This window comes from Haemaphysalis longicornis, unplaced genomic scaffold, assembly GCF_048455015.1.
Source record: "Haemaphysalis longicornis isolate Haplotype H1 unplaced genomic scaffold, Haemaphysalis longicornis Haplotype H1 scaffold_6, whole genome shotgun sequence".
Classification (NCBI taxonomy): Eukaryota; Metazoa; Arthropoda; class Arachnida; order Ixodida; family Ixodidae; genus Haemaphysalis; species Haemaphysalis longicornis.
This window is the reverse complement of record NW_027526407.1, coordinates 75,197,462-75,219,297: the sequence shown is the minus strand read 5'-3', so window position 1 is coordinate 75,219,297 and position 21,836 is coordinate 75,197,462. Positions and strand designations below refer to the sequence as shown.

The 21,836-nt window shown below is 46.3% G+C and overlaps 1 protein-coding gene across 2 annotated transcripts in view; it reads right to left on the bottom strand.

Moving 5' to 3' along the window:
* Positions 1-21,836, bottom strand: part of LOC144143513 (isobutyryl-CoA dehydrogenase, mitochondrial-like) — a 53,625-nt gene that overhangs the window by 3,793 nt on the left and 27,996 nt on the right. For both annotated transcript variants that reach the window (XM_077675292.1, XM_077675291.1), the window contains exons 7-10: positions 18,610-18,707; positions 7,678-7,830; positions 4,769-4,871; positions 3,194-3,268 (exon numbers count right to left, since the gene is read on the bottom strand). In XM_077675292.1, coding sequence (XP_077531418.1) covers positions 3,216-3,268; positions 4,769-4,871; positions 7,678-7,830; positions 18,610-18,707 — 407 coding nt within the window. In that variant the 3' untranslated portion in view covers positions 3,194-3,215. The remainder of the gene's footprint in view (positions 1-3,193; positions 3,269-4,768; positions 4,872-7,677; positions 7,831-18,609; positions 18,708-21,836) is intronic.

Sequence of the window (21,836 nt, the reverse complement as noted above, 5' to 3'; positions counted from 1 at the left end):
TGAAAAATTGTGCTAGGGATTGTTCTCGGGGCTTATTTTAAAAGCGGCGATCAGATATATCTGCCGCGATGCAAGCATATGCTAACCGGCCATGGATGCCGCGGCGCGCGGTGCGGCGCGCGGCCGAGAGATGGCGATACCTGCCTCGGAAGCATCGAAACAGGCTACGCAGATGTCTCGCTCACCGATCGCTCACGGCAGTTGTAGCTCAAATAAAGTTTCACATGCGAGAAAGGGGATGATAGTGAGGTGAAACGTTGTGTTACGGAGTGTCATTCGCAGTTGCGCAGATAGCGGCGATCAAATATTCGCCAGGACGCTAAGCCTAAAGTTTCCAACACCCGAGCAAGCCGGTTGCCGGCTCCGGATACGGTAACACGGAAGCAGAGCGCCGGGAGAGACGCCGGCCGCGTACGGAACAAATGGCGCATGCGCAGTCGGGTCCCGGCGATCCCGGTAGCAACGTAACGAACGGAACGGCCGGAGCATACGTACTGCTAAAACTCTCGGCGCGGTAAGAGGCGGCAACATGGCGTCGGCACTGGCCGTGAAGCGGTGCAGGCAGCTCCAGCGAGCACTTCTAACCGCTCGCTGAAATGCCGCACGAGGCGCAAGCGAATATACTCATGCAAGAAAAGAGCTGATAATGTGACCGCAAAGTGGAATATAGACTGCCATCCACGCTGCTTGTGAAAGCGCCCATCAAAAAATACCGCGGCGGTAAGCCTAAACTAAAGTTTCTTCATCTGATCGAGGGACTTTATCCTAAACACCTTTGGCGCGGCCGCCGGCTCGGAGCGCTTCGAATCTCCCGCCATTAGGTGCGCGTCTTTCCATTGGTGCAAGTCGTCAGGCTCCTCCCACTGCCACGCGAAGAAGCCACCGCGAGCGCGGAATCGTAGACGCGAGCATGAAAAAAACGCACGCGCAACGCCGATGTGCGAAAACGGGCCATGCGGTTCACGATTAATAGAAATAACTTGCCACGCGCGGGCGGGGAGCCGGTCGCTATCTTCCGAGGTGCATCAAGCAAGGACAACTGTGGTTATCACGTACATACGCGCGAACTAAAGGGTGCCTATTTTTTGCTTCTGTGTCGAAGTTAGAGAGCAAGGGGTGCGCGCTGCGTCAGATGGCCGATTCCATCATTTCTTTTTTTCTTTTGCTACCCTAAAACGATGCCGCCCCCTGCGCCGATCGATGAGCAGACCCGCCGAAAAACCGCACTATAAACGGTATGGTGCTTCGGCCAACCGCATCTTAAGCGGTATGCTTATGCATTGAGTTCTATGGGAGCCAAACCGGTGGTCACGAAAACCCGCGTTATATCCGGTCCCGCACTATAAGCGGTTACGTTATAAATGGTCTACACTGTACTAATCTCGCGGGACTGCGAAAAATATTCGTATCATCCGAAATTCGTATGAACCAACACAGACCAAAAAATTTAGCGCTGACAAAAGTTTTCGTTTATTTCTTTTCCTACTTTTGCGTGAAGAAATTCGTGATTTTTCTGCTTTTTTTAACCCCCGTGTCGCAAAGCAGTCCTTTCTGGAGCACGTAAAGCTTCGCGCTCGTCTCCTCACTCGGTGTGCCCAAGCTTGCTACACGCCGCAACAGCCAAGCGTGAACCGCATGGTGCGGTTTTGCACGCGATTCGCTCGCCTCGGCTCTGCGAGCGCTGTATTTTCACGCCCATATCGACGAATTCGTGTCCGCGGTAGCGCCTACCTCGGTCAGAAAATGACGCAGTACGCGCGCGGCAGAATGGAGGAGCCTGACTACTTGCGATGAGATCGAGACAGCCGGCTTGGCTCCGCCAGAGACGGTTAGGCTTAGCACCCCGGCAAATATTTATGGGCGCTTTCACTAGCGGAGCGGATGATGTTTTATAGTACCGTTATCGCATGAATTATCAGCTCCTTTACCGCACAAGCAACTTCGTGTCTCCCTTGAGCCGCATTTTAAAGAGCGGTTAGAAGCGGTCGCTCGAGCGCCCGCGCCAAATCGCGGCTGGAGCCGACGCCATGTTGACGTCGCCGGCCGTGCCGCGCGCAGCGTGGGGGTGGTTTCGCGGCGGTGTCAGCGCGTTGGGCGTGCGCAGAGCGTTTTCGTGAGCAGAAAACAACAGCCCGGCCGTTTCTGGAGAAAGAGTGACAAACAGGGGAGCGAGAGCCGTCACTTGCTCGTTCAGCAGTCGGGTGCCTCGCCGGCTCGTTCGTACCTTCCGCCAAGCCGCGCAGGTCCGTTCGTAACAGCCGAAATTTTTCCCATTGCAAACGATGCGATTTTGCCGGGACTTTTTGGAAATTCGTATCATCCCGAAATTCGCACTCCCAGAATCGTATCAACGAGAGTCCACTGTAAATAACACCGATACAGACATGCTCTGAATTTTTCTTTTTTTTTAGTTTTGGGTGGTTCGAATATTTCGAACAATAAAAGTGTCGTTCGAATCGAATCGAATACCAAAAAATTTGAATCGAATATTCGAAGTTTCGAATATTCGCACACCCCTACTGCAGAGCCAAATAGCGCACTGGAAGTTCGTTTGAATACGCACACCTATGACTTCATCCCTGACGTCACGAAAACACACAATTTGGCGGAAGAATCAAAATTTTAACCTAAATTGATTAACTTCTCAGTGAATACGGCATCTTTTGCTGTTGGACAAGTGCTGGGGGCACTATAAAACACAAAATCTTTCGAATTCAACAAACTTGTATTTTGTCTGCATGGCCCCTTTAATCTTTATGCGAAGTGCATGCGAAAGGCTTTTAATACATCCTTGGTACTTGGTTGTGGCGTGAGAATGCTGTTCCAGGAAAGGCTGCTTTGCAGAAACCTGCTTCTCCAGACAACAATTCGCTGACATTATGTATACGCTGCGCGTCTTGGCTGTTCAATATTTCTTTCTGGGTAGTTGACGGTGTGCGTGCGTGGAATCACTGCTGCATTGGCTAGGAGCTGACCAGAGCTTCGTCCCTGTGCATTGTGTTGCTAGTGTTTTGTTGACCCGGTGTCACTTTTCTACCTTCAAGACGCATTTAATGGCTCAAAGTTGAAGTTCCACACTCTTCCTGTCCCTTTTTTGCACCAGCAACAACGAACCTACTCCAAATCACCAAGTTTCACCAAAAGCAAGGAAAACTTAAGGTCGTCTTGTCGTTTTACAAGAGACAATACTCACCCAGAACTCGCTCAGGGTGATTTCATCCCTGAAGCATATCTCTCGATATCACCATCTTCATCACTTCATTGGTTCCTGGGAAAAAAAAAAAACCCGAGATGAGTGTGCATGAATGTGCTAAGTTAGTCCACCCGCTAACTGTAACGTTTTCCTTGTTTCCTTGCACAGGCATGCTGTGTGAAGAAAACACATCTCAACAGGAATGATTGATTGAATAAATGTGGGGTTTAATGCACCCAAGCTACACAGGCAATGAGGTGCGCCATAGTGGAGGGCTCTGGATTAATTTTGACCACCTGGGGATCTTTAACGTGCGCCGCAATCTCAAACACAAGGGCATTTTCGCTTTTCGCCTCCACCAGAAAAGCGGCCGCCGCAACCGGGAATCGAACCCGCGTCCTTGGACTCGTCTCAACAGGAATAACGAATGGCTAAACAAGTTGGTTCAACTCTATGGCAAATCAGAAAAAACCCAACAAAATCACTCGTGTAAGACAAGGTGGAAGAAATTGCGTGAGAAGCGAGCGGCCTTCCTCCGAATTTCATGCACACTGGTTCCATCAGAGATGTGACTAAAGAGGCACGAAAATCGAGCAGCCAACTACTGTGCCCCAACGATAGGTACATGGCTTAAAGGAGTACTGACACCAAAATTTTATGTTCCCTTTTTTAGTGCTTCTATCAATACTTAATGGTCTGGTGAACCCGAAACAGCACTTTAAATATGTCAGCGTGCTGTAATTAATCTTACTGAACAGCCCGAAAATCGTCCATTTCGTTTTTCTTCTCTTCCAGCCCTGAGGGCATGTACGACAGAACCACAGTATGACTTCATCGTTTTGTGTGGACGTCAAAACGTTGCAAAGGCCGGTAAAGGTGCTGTTTCGACCGCCCCGCCGCCCGAGCTGAGTGGCTGAGCTGCTCGAAGGCATTAGGCCTAGCATTGCCGCAGAAATTCGACGACTGCTTTCAATAAAAGTCCTGATAGCGACTTCTGTTGCGATTCTGGGCTTTATTATCGGCTACTTTCCCGCATGTGGAACTTCGTTTTTGGCAAGAGTGCCTTTCTGGGCAGCAATTATGCCTTTGGCTCTGGCTACGTGCATCACTTCGTGAACGCGCCAGCGCCCAGTCGCCGCTCGCCAGGCCGCGCGGGTAAAGTGATGTCACAAGTTTCTGACGAGCGTTGGAGGCAGACAGCTATGTCACTTCTTTTCCCTACAGGGACCGATGTCACGCCGGTGTCCAGTTCCTGTGCTCCTCTTTGCGTGCTGTTTCGTCGGCGCGATAAATGCGATCAAATTGAAGTATGTTCCACGCATCGCAGGCCGCTCATATTTCAGCCAGGGTATTCCGTTGAGTAAAGGAAGCGAACTGTGTAATCCCATTAACACCGAAAATTGGTGTCAGTACCCCTTTAAGTATCCGGTCGAACGCACTGGCCTTAGGCTCCAGAAGGCGCGGTGACTAACTCGCATAGCTCAACTCCTTATCAAAAGCCTGATGAACAACGTTATGGGAACAGCAACACTTCCCACCAAAAAAATAAAAACGAAAAATTCTTCCGTATCATACCTTCGATGATCAGATGTGCTCGAAGGTCCCTCAGGTACTGTTGTATCGGGTATTCCTTGATGAAGCCGTAGCCACCCATCATCTGAAGGGCCTGGTTCGTAATCTGCGAATGCCACAGAAACAAAAAACAGCGGGGACGATTATACAAATACCCGACAAGCATTTCAGTGTGTAGTTCTGCTGCACTAACAAAAACAACACCTGTCTTACATGCCTCATGCAAGATGATGAAGCAGACACCCTTCAGAAATGATCCCAGTTATTACTTTCTGGCCCTAATCACTTAAGTAGTTTTTGTTTTCGTAACAGAAGCAATAAAGCTTTGCATTGTACATTTTGTAGATACTGATGCAGTCTTTCAGTTTATTCCAGCAGCCACGATAAGACAAGTTGGTATATTCCGAGTAAACTTGACTTCATTAGAATGCTCGATGTCTCATAAGTGTCCAATAAAACTATACACTCGCTCATCGCTTAGTTCGTGATAACTGACGGTGTGTGGCTTTCATTGGCTAACGAGAAAATTCCCACTAGATCAAACCTAAACCTCAGGAACCGCCAAAAATAATTTAGATGAAATGAAACCGCAATTTTTATCTTGATCAAATGATAATGGTTACACAAAATGCCAACAGAAATGGAAGCCACTGATGCACACTTTGTTTTGAAACCCACACTCAGATGTAGTCATGGACAGCCTAAGCTGAAACAAAATAACAGCAGACAACAAATATTGATGGGATGGCCCAGCCACGAGAACGCAAAGCTGCGACAAGGTGAAACGTGTTTGAGAGTGCCCTTCGCTGCTGCCGTGTGAGTCGGCCAGTTTCGCCTGCCACGCTACTAAGCAACTTTCACGCATGCTTTTTTGTGGTCTACCTTATCTTAACTGAAAACGTTTAGTCACGTCAAACCTATCTTTTTATGTGAAGTAATCGGCAAAAGTGAATACAAACTGAAACACGTTTGCTAGCTAAGCCGTAGATGGTGGTGGTTAAAGTTCTTTGTTTTTTTTTTTGAGAAGCAACTACAATGTCGTGCATACCTAAGATTAATTTCCAGAAAAGCGAAATCAGACGAAACACGCATGTGGTAGCAGAAAGATCCACTGTGCCGCAGATAGATGACACGGGCTGACTTGCATGGCAGCAGCGAAGTGCTTGCTCTCGAACACGTTTTATCTTGTAGCAGCTATCGGTCCTCGCAGCTGGGGCCGTGCCACCAGTATCTGTCATCTGCTGTTATTTTGTTTCAGCTCAGGCTGTCCATGACTGTACACCGAAACAAAAGCAGTGCGTAATCGTAGATACAAAAGTAGCACGACAGTAACTTAGCGACATTTCTACAACGAGATACGCTTGAAAAGCATGTTTGTATCTCAGTAGTGAAGTACAGTGGAACCATGATTGTATGTCCACCGGTTTTACGACGACCTGCTACGAGGGATCACTGCGGTCCCCTGGCAAACTCCCCATACAAACAATGCATTAAAAACCTCGATTATGCAATGCTCGAGTGCATGCGGTCGGGTGCAAGCTTCATACGATGGACACTGGTGGGGATAACCTGTGTTTTTCCCACCTTCTACGCCGTTTTGCTGTCTCATCCCAACCTTTATTTCTTAACTTCCGTTCGACGCTGCTTGATGTGCAAAGGTAAACAGTCTGCTGCTCCAGCAAGCAGATGCGTACCAGCGGGAGGAAACCTTCAACGGCCGCATGTGACTGCAGAGCGCCAACGCATCAATCGTGAATAGTCAAAAGTCCAGGTGGCTGGCGGACTGTCAATTTGAAGCTCACACCAAACCGACAAACGTGAACACATGCGTGATACCACATGGCAACAGTCGCTTCATTTTTTTCTTTAATGCCTTTTCTTGCATCGCCTTGGCAGTTTAACACTTTTGCCTTTTCCGCTCTCATTTTGTTCAGCCACGTCGGCCTTCTTATCTCGCGCGCGTGTGGTGCACGGCTGGTGGGAAAACATAGATGCCCGGTAGGAGGGGGGTACAAAACTGTCTTTTTTTTTTTTTTTGCAGAAACTTGGGATTTCAGTGAGGGGTTTACAAATTATGCGAGAACGTGCTAATTATAGTAATTTAAACATGTTCTTCGTCCAACCATTGCATGAGACCGTCTACTATGGTGACATTGATCCATACCCCGATCTTACAATGTTTTTGCCCAGTCCCTTGAAAGTAATATTATCGGGGTGCCACTGTACTTGCTGTATTTACTCGATTCTAAGCAACCCCCCCCTTTTTTTTCACAATCACAATGCCCCAAGTGAAGGGGGTGCTTAATTTTAAGGAATCTAAAATGACGTTTTATACAATGAGACCAGTACGAGGAATAACATCTTATTGGGCACACACTGCAATAAAAAAATTGGCGCAGCTTGGACTGGTGGTGCAAGGCTGGTGTAACAGCAGAGCTGGCAGTCTCCCTCCCTTCTTCGGAGATCGGCTGTTGCACTTCACATGAATTTCCCAACTTGCAGCTGAAAGTTCTCCATGACTGGCAGGCCCGGATCGTTTTGTCGGCAGGCTTTCACATCTCTCCCAAAGTGGGCCGCATTAGTACACACTAGAATCGGCGGCAAGTGGCTTCGCAAACTCAGCGCCTGCCCTGCGAGATGTTCTGTGTGTCCCAGTTTCGTATGCTGCTGCTCACGCATTTGTATGATCTGCAGAGGTGCTCCAACGCGTTCGGAACGACCAAAGTTTTCCCCATTGCAGGCAATGTATTTCGGCGAAAAAATGTTACAAATTCATGTCGCACCGAAATTCGTACCAGCCGTGATCGTATCACCGAGATTTTGCCATACAAATAAGAGCCACAGAAGCACCGAATCTCAAGACGCAGGTCGATGCCACTAAAGACAAAGAGAAACACAGTTTGGGGCCCCACCTTGAAGCCAACTTCAGTGGCGTGGAGCTTCGCCATGGCGCAGAGGGACATCTTGTCCGGAGTGTTATTGTCGATGGCCTCGGCTGCCTTTCGCACGATGAGCCTCGACGTCTGCAGGCCTGTCGCCATCTTTGCCAAGTTGAACTGGTTGTTCTGAAAAGAGCGATTCGTGCTGCAAATAAGTCCGCAGCAGGAATGCATGAAAGATACACATTTCTAAATCCATTAATTTTGCGTATGTAGTTGTATTTTAAGTTCCAAAACCTTGCCTACGTGATCCTTGATGCTATAACACAGCAGCTCAAGCATCTTGAGCTTTAATTTTGCTTAAATGTAGTTTGTCTTTGTAGAAAAGGCAAAAAAATTATTTCCTCCTCGTTAAAAGTGACATAAAAGGCATTCCACAGGCATGTTATTAATCCTTTCACTTTCGGGTGTTTCTAGCCAAGACGCACCCCCAGTGTTGGCTTGGTTTACGGAATATCAGGGAAGGAGCATAGTGATTTATTAGACTAAGATAGCATCCGGAACGTAACGCGTCAAAAGGAAAGAGCGTGGGTGAGAAATCGCCTTTCTTCCAGATATTTTTAGTTTGCCGTGCACAGTTCCAAGATGACGACCCCACCGTTTCAACATCAGAATCTGACGCTGCGGAACTCACACCACTCCCTCGGATGAGAAACTCCCAGGATGCGAATCCGAGCTCGGCTTGTAATCGGAAGAACCATCGCTCCTGTCCGCAGTCAAAGGCCCTGCGCAGCCAGCCATCCGAAAGTACCCGCGCGCATGGAGGGAGCACTTTCAACAGCCCGCACAACGCACAGAAATGATGCATTGCGAAGTCACGATGGCAGATAGAGATAAAAAGGGGATACAACATTGATACAACAACCTCGTTTGCTGCTGACAGCGGCAAGCGAGGGTGCGGCGAGTGAGCAAAAGCTGCGATTGAGTCATGTTTCGGTCTATTGAAGAAGGAACGGCGCGCTGGGCTAACCTGGTGCACCGTAGCAGACACGGGAACAGAATAAAAAAACCTAGAAACCCGTTGCAGATGGCACAACGACCCTTGCACCCGTAATCGCACGCGTGCTGCATGGTCACTCATCCCGACTGAGTACAGCGCGCGGAGCAAACTTGCCCCCCAGCAACAAAAGCTGGGCGCGGTTGCTCCGTACTCTTGAATATACCATCGTAGAGATCTAGTGAGTGAAATACGAGCCACTAAAAAGATTTGACAGATGGTGCGAATGGTCCAGGCGCGTCTGCTTTGCGCTATGGCTCGAATTTTTGAACGCACAATGGAGTTTGTACCGGTACGTCAGTGACGCTGCGAAGGGGAAATGCGAAAACGTACCGGTGTGTCAGAGACAGCGAAAGAGTTAAAAGACAATATAACCTTGGTTTAGCTTCGATATGGTGAAACAGCTTGTAACATTTTTCCAATCCGACAATGCTAACGCTATGAAGCAGCGAGTCCTTTTAAATCAAAATTCCCGGTGTATCACACTGAAGAAACAAACAGGCTGTGAAGAACATTATAGCAGAAGGATTAAAGTGCCTTGGAACAGCATAATTTGGGCAGCTCTATATCCTAGTATGCATGGGTGTTTTCATACAATGCCTCCATGAAGGTTGCAACCGCTGTGACCTATGGAACAGCATAGCTCCAGTGTAATAACCTCAAGTTAGATCCACGGTTACCAGAACAAGAAACCTACTGTCCACACAGCTTCAGTGATAAACTGCGGCATTGGATGTACAGTTGCAGGAGAAACGACAACAGGACAAGGGCTCAAAAACACCCAACAAAAGCAAATTTTTCCTCTGCTAGCTGTAATAGATCAAGTTCAACTGCAGTTTTTCACAACAGCCCATGTAGTAGGCAACCATTACTGATGACTGAAAGCACTTGCTGCTAGTACGTTAGTTCAAAGTTGGTCATCCAGATAGCCCGAGGCTGTCGTCACGGCGTAAACCAGAGGCTTCGAAAGCCAAGCGGTTTATATAGTCATAAGCGTTCGAAACTCGTGAACCGCTGGTGCATGTCATACATCTCCCCGTTGTTTAGCGCAAAGAAAACTATAGGTACATTGAGGCAAAATATATGTAACTAACCAGCAGCACCCACATTCATTTAGTTAAGAACGCTCGTGAGGTTGGTTTTTACGATAGTAAGCGAAAAAAAGTGGCAGTGCAACGCCGGCACGTGCGGGAGGAAAAAGCAAGCACAAAAAGAACTGAACTCCCGCTGGCGCAGTTTCAGGCAGGGGGCGCACGAGCACTGCGAAGGTGGGAAATATGAATTGCATTGGGTGGTAGCAGCGAGCAGATAACGGCGCCACAGCCCATTACGCTGAATCACTGCTCTGCATTTCCGACAGCTTTCACATTCAGTGAAACGGCTTTAATTTTTTTTCACAGCCCTTACACAATATTCCACGATTAGCCACGAAGCTATTATCAAGTGCTGTCTGAATTCAAGATATGAGAAGAGTCATGACTAAAGGTAAGGCCTTCTATATATACTGAGGCTAGTGCTTTAATCAGTGATATCAGCAGCAAAACTCGCATGATCTCAAAGTGACGCAGTTAGAGTGATGCAGCTATACTTGGGTAAGCATAATGAGACATAACACCTATTCAGACAAAATGAAAGGCAATTAACAAATAGCTGTTGTTATTTTCTTTTTATGTATTTTTGGGTAAAGCATACTCTATTCTGTATTCTATTTTCTAGTGATGCTGTTGCGTACCGCACAAGAGTTGAAGTTTGTTTAGATTTGACGTGACTAGTGCTTATTCTGTGAATTAAGAAATGGTAGAATGCATTTGTGCCTGAGCCTCTTTCTCGCCATTAAAAGCTTTGTTACACATTTGCTACTAGTACCATCTGTGTTCGCATGCCAGAACACGACTTTATGGATTCAAGCTTTGACATGTACGGTCTTTGTCAAGAAATTATGGGCCATATAAGTGATTAGGCCACGAAGTCATCAGGCCACGAAGAATTTAAAATTTGAGTTTACCCCATGAGTGAGACTGAAATGTTTTGAGTCAGAAAGCTGGTCAAACCACCTTTTTTTTTTCTGATTGTCATATGATAATTCTGTCACACGTGAACACAGGCTTTTGCTTCGAACTCTTTGGGGCCCAGAAACATTTTGTGTTGTGGCGAAGAAAATTTTGACGACAACTGTGCATGCAATATAAATGGAGGTTCGGGCTTATTAGGGGCAATAAGTCCATTTGATGGGCCTATTACTCATTCGATGGCTCTGCCCATTTGGTGGGCATATTACTGCTAATAAGACAATAAAATGTCAACCAGGTGGACCAGAGATGAACCGAACGCTATGTTAAAAACTTCAAAAGATTCGTGAGCAGTGTTTCCGACTAAAATCAATTATTACTGGCACACGTTCGCCTCTTCTTCAGAGTGTTGGAGTTTTCCTAGTTTAAAAAATAACAAATGTTAAGAAAATTAAAAATGACGCAAAGAATAGAACCTGTTTCTGTCGCAAGGTACAAATTTCTGACTTCTCCGTGCAACGCAGTGCACATAAGTACGCTATCCCGCACGACGCCGGAGTTGTGGGGGAAAGCCAAAAGTAATAATGTGACCCCAAAAAATGTGCGCAGAACAAACATAGCGGTACAAACCCGATAACAAGTGCAAGTGAAACGATGTAATCATGAATACGCCCGCAAGCTTACAAAATACTGAACAAAAGGTGTCCAGGATTACTCCTAATCAGCACCTAATCAGCACGTGTAGAGGGAGTACTATTAGAACATGCAAAGGAATTCTTGTTTACTCGTGGAAACTTTGACTAGGTTTATTTGTTGCACAATTTTTTTTCTTGCCCCATAAAAAAAAAGACTTCAGGCACATCAAAAAGTATGTGTACAAAAAGTGTCGATCTAATAAAATTCTGCTTTATCAGCAAAAAAAAATTCCTGTACGTAGAGAAGCCACTTCTATTACAGGACTGTGTTTTAGTGCAAGGCTCTAATATATTTACATAATGCCATGTTTCTTTTCTACGTGCACCAAACAAAGCAAACATCAGTGTCTTCCACAAGGGTTGCACATCAATTTACACAACTCAGAATTTTTTCGTATTAGCCCAAACACACAATAACCACACTAACGGTGCAGCCATATTTCTAAAAACAAGTCTGTAAGGTTGGGCAAGGGGGGGTCGTTGCGGTGCTTGTGCAACGCAAATGCAGAGACATTGTCACTCACCGAAGGGGCTGCTGACAATTACGATGTCAGCACATGCAGTGTGCGCAGAAACGAGCAAGGCCGCGCCCAGCCCGGTACAAAAGGTGTAGCATCTTTTTGCTGTTGTGGTTGGCGAGCCACGTGCACGCACGCTCTCTGAACGCCCCTTGCTCATATAGACAATGCATGCCTTGGTGTTCCTGGTTTCTCCTTTCTGTTTCCGGCTCACTCAAGGGTATACAGTTGGACTGCATTTTAACGAAGTAGTATCGGGACAGTAATTTATTTCGTTATATCTGACATTCGTTGTAAAAGTAGAGATAAAAATCGGTTCAGACCAATCGGTAATCAGGCTCTCGCAAAAATCCTTGATACAAAAACGCATTATTTTAAATCTTTGAACCTACTATAAACAAGGTAACCCTTATCTTTCTCTTTGTGGCATTTCAAGCTCAATTAACCGGAACATGACACGGGAAATTACAACAGAACAAAGTTCATTTGACAAAACAGGCCTGCATTCCTATTTTTTTCGAGGAAAGACGGGATCTTCGTCTGGTGGCTATTCACAGCACTGTGCAGGATGAAGTTTTCCACAATGTCCACGAACAAAGGGGCCTTTCCTACTTCTGCAGTTTCGGATGGCAGGATTTTTTCCAAGTAGCTTCTCAGCCTACTGGCCAAATATTTCTTCGTTATATCCGATAGTGCACGCGGCTCTCACAGTTTCCCTTTCGTTATAAAAGAATAAGTGTCATTGAAATGAAGCCTGCCCAACCAAAGTTTGTATTTTGTTCGCTATAGCCAATAATTCACTATATCAGTGTTTGTTATAATGAGGTTCAGGTGTTCATGTTCAGCGCTGTACAACTTGCTGTCGGTCGTGGGGAGAGTCCCGCAATGCCGGTTAAACCCCGGCAAGCGTTTTCTAAGCTTCACTGTGGGCTGTCCCAGTTGTCCTGTACATATCCGGTACATAATTTTGTACATCGTTTCGACTCGACGTTTGCCTCGACCCTCCCGGTGACACAACTAGCCATGCTGCCTGTAAAAGCAGCTCCCACCATTTTCTCAGGGAAGAGGTAGAGTTAGTAGCAGCCCTGGCTAAGGCGTATAGAATGCTGCCATCCAAGAAGCCACAGTCAGTCAAGGTAAGTCAGGGCAATGCGTCTAGCTTCACAGTAAGCGCAGCACCGTCGTGTAGAGGCGTGCGTAAACACGCTCCCGACAGATCCGCACGCGACAAAGCGAGCGGCAATTTTAGCTACGCGTAATGTGTTTATACTCATAGATGCAAACCCAATACCCAAATAATGGGGGAGAGCCCTTTTAGGCAATTCGCTGTTTGATCAAATTGGAGCTTTGGCTCTTTGGCACCTAGGCCCCCGAAAACCATGACTGATTACGTTTTCACCTTCTCCCTACATCACTGAGAAGCGGAACACGTTCATTGTAATTGCAAGGCATAACACCCATTCGGACAGCAGTGCTTGCAGAAGAACCGAGGGGAGGGAAGACCATGCTGTGCAAGTACGTTTGGCCGCACAACAATTGGAGTGAATATCGCCAATCTCCAATTTAGCGCAGCACGATGAATTATTGCATGTTCATGGACGTGACTCTGGTGGACTGCTTTTTTCTCCGTGTGTTTGAATATCGGTGCATGATGAACGCAGTTGAACCAAACATTTCTTGTGTGGCCGCTCATGCTGTACTACGACATGAGCTCATCATTTTTTGTGGTGTCCTTGGCTTGCTTTTAGTGAATGTCCCGGTATTTTCTTAGCTTTTTTTTTTGCCATCAGATGAGTGTCGTAGTTTGAACTGCATTGTATAATGTGTTTATTGTCTATTCCCAAATTATTGGCCACGCAGCTTAAACATTTTTCTAGTTTTAATCCATTTCAACTATCGGGATTACACGTATCTTGGGTGGGAGGTGTAAGGTTTGGCTGAGGAGGTCGTTGTTCTACTTGTGGCCCCACTCTCAATGCAAATGCTGAGAGTTTTCACCCCCCGAAGGAGCTGCTGACAATTGCGTGTTCCTGACGGCGGAGAAGAACTGAAAGTTACCAAGTCCTCAACGCGCAGAACCAGTACATTTAAGCTAGCAGTGAGCCAATGCGTGAAGTTCAAATGCCACTAGTTTTTACATCGCTCCAAACAGCTTCAAATCACGAGTTTCAGACAAGAGCCATCCTTACAGCTGCATTCGAGTTCCTCAGCAAAATTTGCTGCCGCAATCTCTCTGACTGTAAACACGGGAAAGCAAGGGAGAACATTCTGTTGGAACAACCCAGTGACAGCGCAGACAAGCTTACGATGCACAAACGGTCCATCCAGGGTAAAATTTTGGCAATGCTCCCATGATTGAAGTCAGTTCAACTTCAGTTTACTGCGTTTCAAATTCAAGTGAGCACAGATTTACAGCAGCTGCCTTTCAAAGTTCGAGTTTTGACCAACGGATAGATGTTGTGCATGCACACAGATTTCATCTCCACCTTTTTAGAAACACCCTTGTCTACAGTACCAACCTTGCAAGTATTAGATTCCCGTAACAACAAAATGTTTCTGGATCCCCAGCGAGTGTCTATAGAAGCCCATGTATTTCCTATCTTGCAACAACGAAATGTTTTTGGAAATAAATCCTGTGTTAACGAAATTCACCGCAAGCCCAGTCAGCATTTTATCAACCCATTTGAGGCTAACAGTGCCCGAAAAGTGCTCAAATGCATTTTTTTTAGAGTACGTAAACTTCTGCCACAGAGTTCTTGCATGGCCGCCGCCATATTTGTTCACATAAAAGACCGCGCAACAGGCGCCCATGGAGACAGCCTCGCAGTGACACCACCAGGGGGCGACACATGGTGACTCGAGGCACGTCTTTGGCTTGGGCTATGCTAGCTGGCTATCGCTGAACAGCGTGCGTGCGTTCGCTGTGTGGCCCATTTGCTCTCAATCAAAAGCAGAAGTTTTTATCGCTACAAGATAAGGCAGCCACCATTGCCCAAGTCAGTAGGCCAAGTTGAAGAAGGGAGGATAGCGCCGACGAGTTTGGAACCGCCTGCAGCTCGGTCTACCATTTCGAAAAGCAAGGGTGCCACTCTTTATAGGCACACGTGCGCAAAACAAAGCAGCGACGACTGTGGTCTTTGTGGGTGTCGACAAAGAGGTGCTCACTTAGTTTTGTGGAACGACGAGGAGCCACTGTCTGTCAAAGTTCGTCAACAGAAGAAGCTGGACTTCGCTTGCATGCTCAAACATACTCGGTGCCAAGGACTAGGGAGAAAAACGCACAGAGAAGGCGAACCCGCAGGATGTTTTGGTTGCGTTTGGATTCGGTCGTTCTTAGGCGCCCGCACGACTAGCAATGAAGCACTTCTTGTAGTGTGAGAGCTGAGCTGTGAAGTTACTGCAAGGTAAGGCTCGCAAGGTGTTATGACCGACTTTCGGAAATAAATTTTCAGTTTGCGGGCGATTTTCCTGCCGTTTATGTTTCATTCTCGCGGCAACGAAATTCCCGCAAAGGCGAATTTTTTAGCTTTCTTCGGCGGATTCGTTATTGCGGGGTTCGACTGTACAAGCACTCCACTAAAGCAAAGTGACGCCCACAAGAAACTGCCATGTATGGCACTACTTTGCTCTCCCTGACATAACGAACAAAAAGCGATCACTTAAAACACTGAAAACTAACCAAAGCCATTCAAAATTACAAATGAAACTAAAACTGCATATGGAAAAAGAACTGGCGAGCTCAAGGCTTGAACCATGGCCTTTCAGTACACAGAGCTAAAACGGAAACTTTACACCAAATAATTAAAGCCGTTCCACTCGATGTGAGAGCTGTCTGAAGTGCAGAGCAGTGATTCGCCATAATGGGCTGTAGAGCCGTCATCCGCTCACTGCTACCACCCAATGCAATTCAAATTTCCCGCCTTCGGAGTGCTTGTGCACCCCCCTTCCTGAAACTGCGCCAGCGGGAGTTCTGTTCTTTTTGTGCTTACCTTTCCTCCTGTACGTTCCGACGTTGCACTGCCACTTTTTTCACTTACAGTAAAATCTCGTTACTACGAACATCAAATTAACGAATTTTTCAGATTTACGAATTTTTTGAAAATCTCCGCCAAAACGTCTATACTCTATATGTAAAAAAATTTCAGTACTACGAATTTCAGAATACCGAATATTTCAGAATAACGTAGGTAATTTTTACTCGCAATCGTTATTACGCTTTGTTATTACGAACTTCCACTGAACTTTCGGTGTCAAATCTTTGAAGCTTTCACCTACCATCATCATCAGCAGCAGAAGGTAAGAGCTGGGGAAACCCGTTTCAACGGATACAGTCCAAGCAGCATCGGCATCATCGCGAGCGGCGTCACTACCGGCCTGGTGAGTGCGTACACTACGTCGTACGCCTAGTGTGAGCACGTTTGTAGATGTCAGCTGGAGCTGCAAAGTATCTGCGCCATGATTGTGTTGTGCATTCTGCTGGCCGACAATGAGTTTTTCTGGACCCCGTGTTAAACAGAGGCGGCGCCAGTTTTCGCTCAAAGAAAAAGTGGACATTCTGACGGAGCTGAGCAATGGAAAAAAGCAAGTCGACTTGTGCAGGGAGCGTGATATTGCGCCGTCAACAGTCGCGACAATACTCAAAGATCGCGACAAGATCATGAAGCTGCATCGAGAGTCTCAGCTGGCACCCTCAAGAAAACGCCTGCGGCTGGGCGACTTCCAGGAGGTTGACGACGCCGTCCTCACGTGGTTTAAGGACGCTAGGCAACACGATGTGCCTTTGTCAGGCCCTATAATTCAGGAGAAGGCCCGACAGTTTGCATTCGCCTTGGACATCTCCGGCTTTGATGCAAGTGCCGGATGGCTTTATCGCTTCCGTCAGAGGAATGGCATTGCGTGGCAAGTTGCTTGTGGCGAAGAGACGGCAGCAGACACCGAGAGTGCAGTAACCTGGCGGAACGACAACTTCCAAGAAATCGTCGAGGCTTTCTCTCCAGACGACGTCTTTAACGCCGACGAAACGGCGTGCTTTTATCAGCTATTGCCTGATAAAACTATGAACTTTAAAGGGGAGAAGTGCAAGGGCGGAAAAAAATTGCGTCTCCGCGTATCAGTTCTGTTCTGCTGCAACTCCACGGGCACAGAAAAGCTCAAGCCACTAGTGATTGGCAAGTCCGCTAAGCCACGCTGCTTGAAAAACGTTGTCTCGTTGCCTTGCGACTACAGAGCCAACAAGAAAACGTGGATGATGCGAGAATTGTTCACCCAGTGGCTGCTGCAACTCGACGACGCAATGAAGAAGAAAGGAAGAAAAATCCTTCTCATCGTTGATAATTGTTCGGCGCATGTGGTGAACGTGCGATTGAGCAATGTGAAACTTGAATTTCTGCCTCCCAATTGCACTTCTTTGCTCCAACCTTTGGACCAGGGCATCATCAGATGTGTGAAAGCCGAATTTCGGAAGCGTCTTGTGCAGCGCCTCCCGATTAACATCCGACTCAAGCTGCCCACAGAGGTCAACATTCGTCAAGCGGCAGAAATGCTCACGGGGTGGTGGTGGAGCGTGAAGGCAAGCACCATCAGCAACTGCTGGCGAAGGGCTGGCCTTTTCAAGACTTCACCTGTGCCACAAGAGAGCGAGGACAGAGAGGAGCTCAACCCAGAACTTTGGGATGAGCTTACGGAGAAGCTCCCCTTTGACACCGCGGTGACCTTCGACGATTACGTTGACTGCGACAGTGCGGCGGCTACATCCGCGAAGCTCACCACCGAAGATATCGTCAACCAAGTGTGTGGGCAAGAACAGTGCGATGATGAAGATGATGCGGAAGATGCCGACACCGTATCAACGCACGAAGAGGAAGCGACTGTTTCTAGCTCTGATGCTCTTGTTTCGATCGAGAAGATCCGTTTATTCCTCGGGCGCTGCGAAGATGTTCCCGACGACGTTCACAAGAAGGTCGAGGATGTGGAGTCGTTCGTCCTTCAGCGTCTGTCGTCTACTCGCCAGAAGAAGATAACAGATTTCTTTAAGCAATAAATTGTAATCAGACTGTGCCCAGCGTTTTTGCTTGTTATTTGCGTATCAACACTCGCACCTCCAGCAAAGGTACGTAATTTTTGTTGTTGTGTTACATTACCGACATGGAAATAATGGTTTTTCAGTACTGCAATATTTCAAAATAACGAATTAAATCCCGCGGTCCCGCGAAATTCATTGTAACGAGATTCTACTGTAATCGTAAAAATAAAACCAAAAAGCACTCCTGACTAAATGGACGCGGGCGCTGCCGGTTAATTACATATATCTTGCCTTTGTGCTAAACAACAGGGAGATGTATGTCAAGCACCAGCGGGTAACGAGTTTCGAACGCTTATGACTATATAAACTGCTTCGCTTTCGAAGCCTCTGGGTTACGCAGCGATGACGGAACGCCGTGTGGCTCTACTTGGGTCCAGCGAGCGAGCCACGACGACAAGGCGAGCCCCTAAAGTGCTCTGCACTGATCCCACTGTTGGATGCCACCATACACACTGCGTTATTTTAAATGACACGGGAATCGATCTAGGTTACAGGTTACATAAAGCAGGCATTTTGTAAGTTTGCTGCACTTGTCAGCGAAGTTCTTACAAAGACAAACAATTGACAGCTAAGAGATGGGTCGGGTATTGGCTGATATCAGTACCTGGTAAGATGCGAGGGGCTTGCCAAACTGCTTTCGGACCTTCAGGTGTTCGATGACGATGTCGATGCTAGCAGCCGCAGCTCCCATGGAACAGGACGCTGCAAGAGGCCGCAGTTTCAACCACAAATGCAAGACGGTAGCCTGACCCTGTCTAGTGCCTAGTAGCAACAGCGAAGGAAGTACTAGCCTCAGCAAAGAGAACACAAAGGGCACAGGATCCAAACACATAATTAGACGCCACCATTACATAATTCCCACTGCAGTATCAGGGAACTGTTAACTCAAAGCGAACCTGCCTTTGGCCTCTGATTGCACAAAAAATTGCAAAGAAAGGAACTGGAAAGTGCTGCAGAGTACAGGTATTTTTTAGAAACCATAGTTCAGTGATTTAGTTTGCACCTGCATTGCATCAGTGCAGCAGGAACTACAGTGGACTCTTGTTAAGAGGAACTAGGTTAAGACGATCACTATGGTTAAGACGAACAACATTTTTCCTCTCTTGTAACGTCCACAATGCAAAAAAAAAAAAAAAAAAAAAAAGATACCTTCGCTTAAGATGAATTTCTGATAATACGAACAAATTTTTACGGTCCCTTCGAGTTCGTCTTAACGTGAGTCTACTGTATTACCACAGTAAACGTACTGTTGCTCTGAAGGTTAAATTGAGGTTCCCGTAGCTTACAACAAAACAGCTTTCCCCTTGTACATTGCAGCTAGCAGTTAAAGGGACACTAAAGTAAGAACGACCTTTTTTTTTCAACTGAAAGGCCACACATCCAAAGTTATTTTGGCTTTTTTTCGATGGCAAACAACACTTAGTTTGTTTAGAAGTAAATAATTAGTGCTGTCATTTTTCTCTGCTGTTTTTTTTTTTCATGTTTATGGGATGCAAAAGATCACGCCACACAGCATGAAGAGGGACCGCGCACAAAGTCGTTTCAGGCGTTTCCAACAAGGAAGGTGCTGCTACCTAGGAGAAGCAGCAGAAACTATTTGCACGATTTCCCAGATTGGCGGCCGACAGCTGGGCATCTTGTGCAGACTGAGCCTGTAATCTTGAAGTTCTTCCACTGATTTTCATACTTGAAGTTCTTCTACTGATTTTCATACTGCATAAATAAACAATAAACACAGACAGCAAAAAGTGGAGACCCCTCTCATTCTCACTCGCATAAGCCTTTTAACGGTACTTACACTGGACCAAAGTTGAAACTGAAACAAATGTTACCAGTACAGTAGTTGTAGTAAAGAAACCTCGTAAATGAAATCTAAGGGCTAAAGTCTGCACATTTACGGAGAACGCTTTGTCAGTATGAGTTTTTGGATACATTTATTTGACATTAACATGTTCCCCCTGCATCAGTGTTTGTTTGATAAAAACACCTAGGCACGCTCCACCAATCTTCTGTTTCACCATTCTAGATAAGTCACGCCACAAATCATAGTGTGAGAAAGTCAGTGGAAGGCGCAATACCTGCTTTCACACATTTGGCATTTTCTGCGCTAATGAGAAACTGCGGTTGCCATAAGCAGTATACCGCATGTTTGCACGTATAACCCGCCCCTGCATATAATCCGCACCTCCACTTTCAGCCCGCCAGAGAAAAAAATCCTTCAGTATTGCCCGCACATTTGATACAGGAAAGGCTGCACCAAAGCTACTGCTCAAGCAGCACATCACATACTATGCAGACAGAAAAGGCGTATATTTAGCAAGTAGGATACACTGACTGCAAGGCAAAAGTAACAATTCACAAATAAAATTCAGTTGTTAAGAGTGCCCTCGTCCTTGTTCTTTCTTCCTTGTCCTCGTATGTTTTGCACAATCGCTGCCATGAAAGGCTTAGTCGCTGTCACTGTGTAGGAGCTTCACGGCACAACGTGCATTGCCGTGAAGCTGCACTAAAGGAAAAAAACCCTGCGTACTATCCGCACCCCTGCTTTGCCACTGAAATTTTTGCATTTTTTGTGTGGGTTATACGCATGAAAATATGGTATTTCCATTCTTGGAATTGCAATCTATTTAAGGAAGCCAACTTGTTTCTACACTTCAGAGTCCTCTGAGCTTGAAAGTGTGGAGCACACCTTAGTTGCACGTCACCAGGGCATGCAAGTTTCAAGAAAGAAAGGGTAGAGTTTCAAGCATCAAGAGGTGCTACAGAGCACACGGTGCACGCTACAAACTCAAGACAGGCCATACTTTATTATTAAACACAAAAACACGAGATTTCCTCAACCGAATGTCAGCGTACACGAGTGGTCCAACAATTAATCAGCAGAGTGCTATCTCAAGAAGCTATACTTTTCATAAAATTATTCACAGCTCCTAGACATTGTGCTCTTGTTATAGTACTATTCTCCCTTGTTTCAACAGCACTGTAATAACCCTGTCACATGGCAGATCTAATGACATTTAGAGCAAATGTCATTCGTTATAAATGTCATTAATTCGGCGCTACACGACGATGCCGAATGACATTTGAGGCGAATGACATTTAGCGACTAACTAAGCTCCCGGACCTCATTCAGCGGCCAAGTGAGTAGCCTCGACAGCAGTGGCGCATCACTAGTGAAGAAAGTTCAGCAATAAACTAACGAATACTGTTTCTAAAAACTGTCAGTAAACTTATATTTTCCTCTTAATGTTGTTGTTCAAATAAAGAAAGACAAACAAGTACTAACAAAAAAGAAAATCGTGTCGCCAGTGCGCACGCTACCCTAATACGGATTTTTTTTGCGGACTTGTCTCGGCTTGTGATGTCTACTGATGTCCCATAAACCCGTGATTTTCTTATTTTTATTTTTGAAAAAATATTTCTTTGTGATGTCTTTAAAATTTTTTTTTGTGTGTGAAAACATTCTAGATGCGCTTGAAACATAATTTTGCGGTTTTGCAAGCTCATTAATCGCCACCGCTGTCACCCCCAAATGACTTTTGTTTCGCCATGTAGACCCGCACGGCCGGACCGAATTGACATTAAAGCTAATGTCATTCACTTTGAATGACATTAGATTTGCCGTGTGACAGGGGTAATATACCCTTATACGGGAACCAATGCCAGTTTGATGGGCAGAAAGTCGTACAACAAACAGATCTCAAAGAAGGCGATTACTACTTGGGGAAACTGCTGCTGCCAGACAGGAAATCGTATCTGTGACATTACAACGCCCAGAGCACTGCCTGCTGCAGAAGACACGCCGCAAGACACATGCGGCATAGTACACAC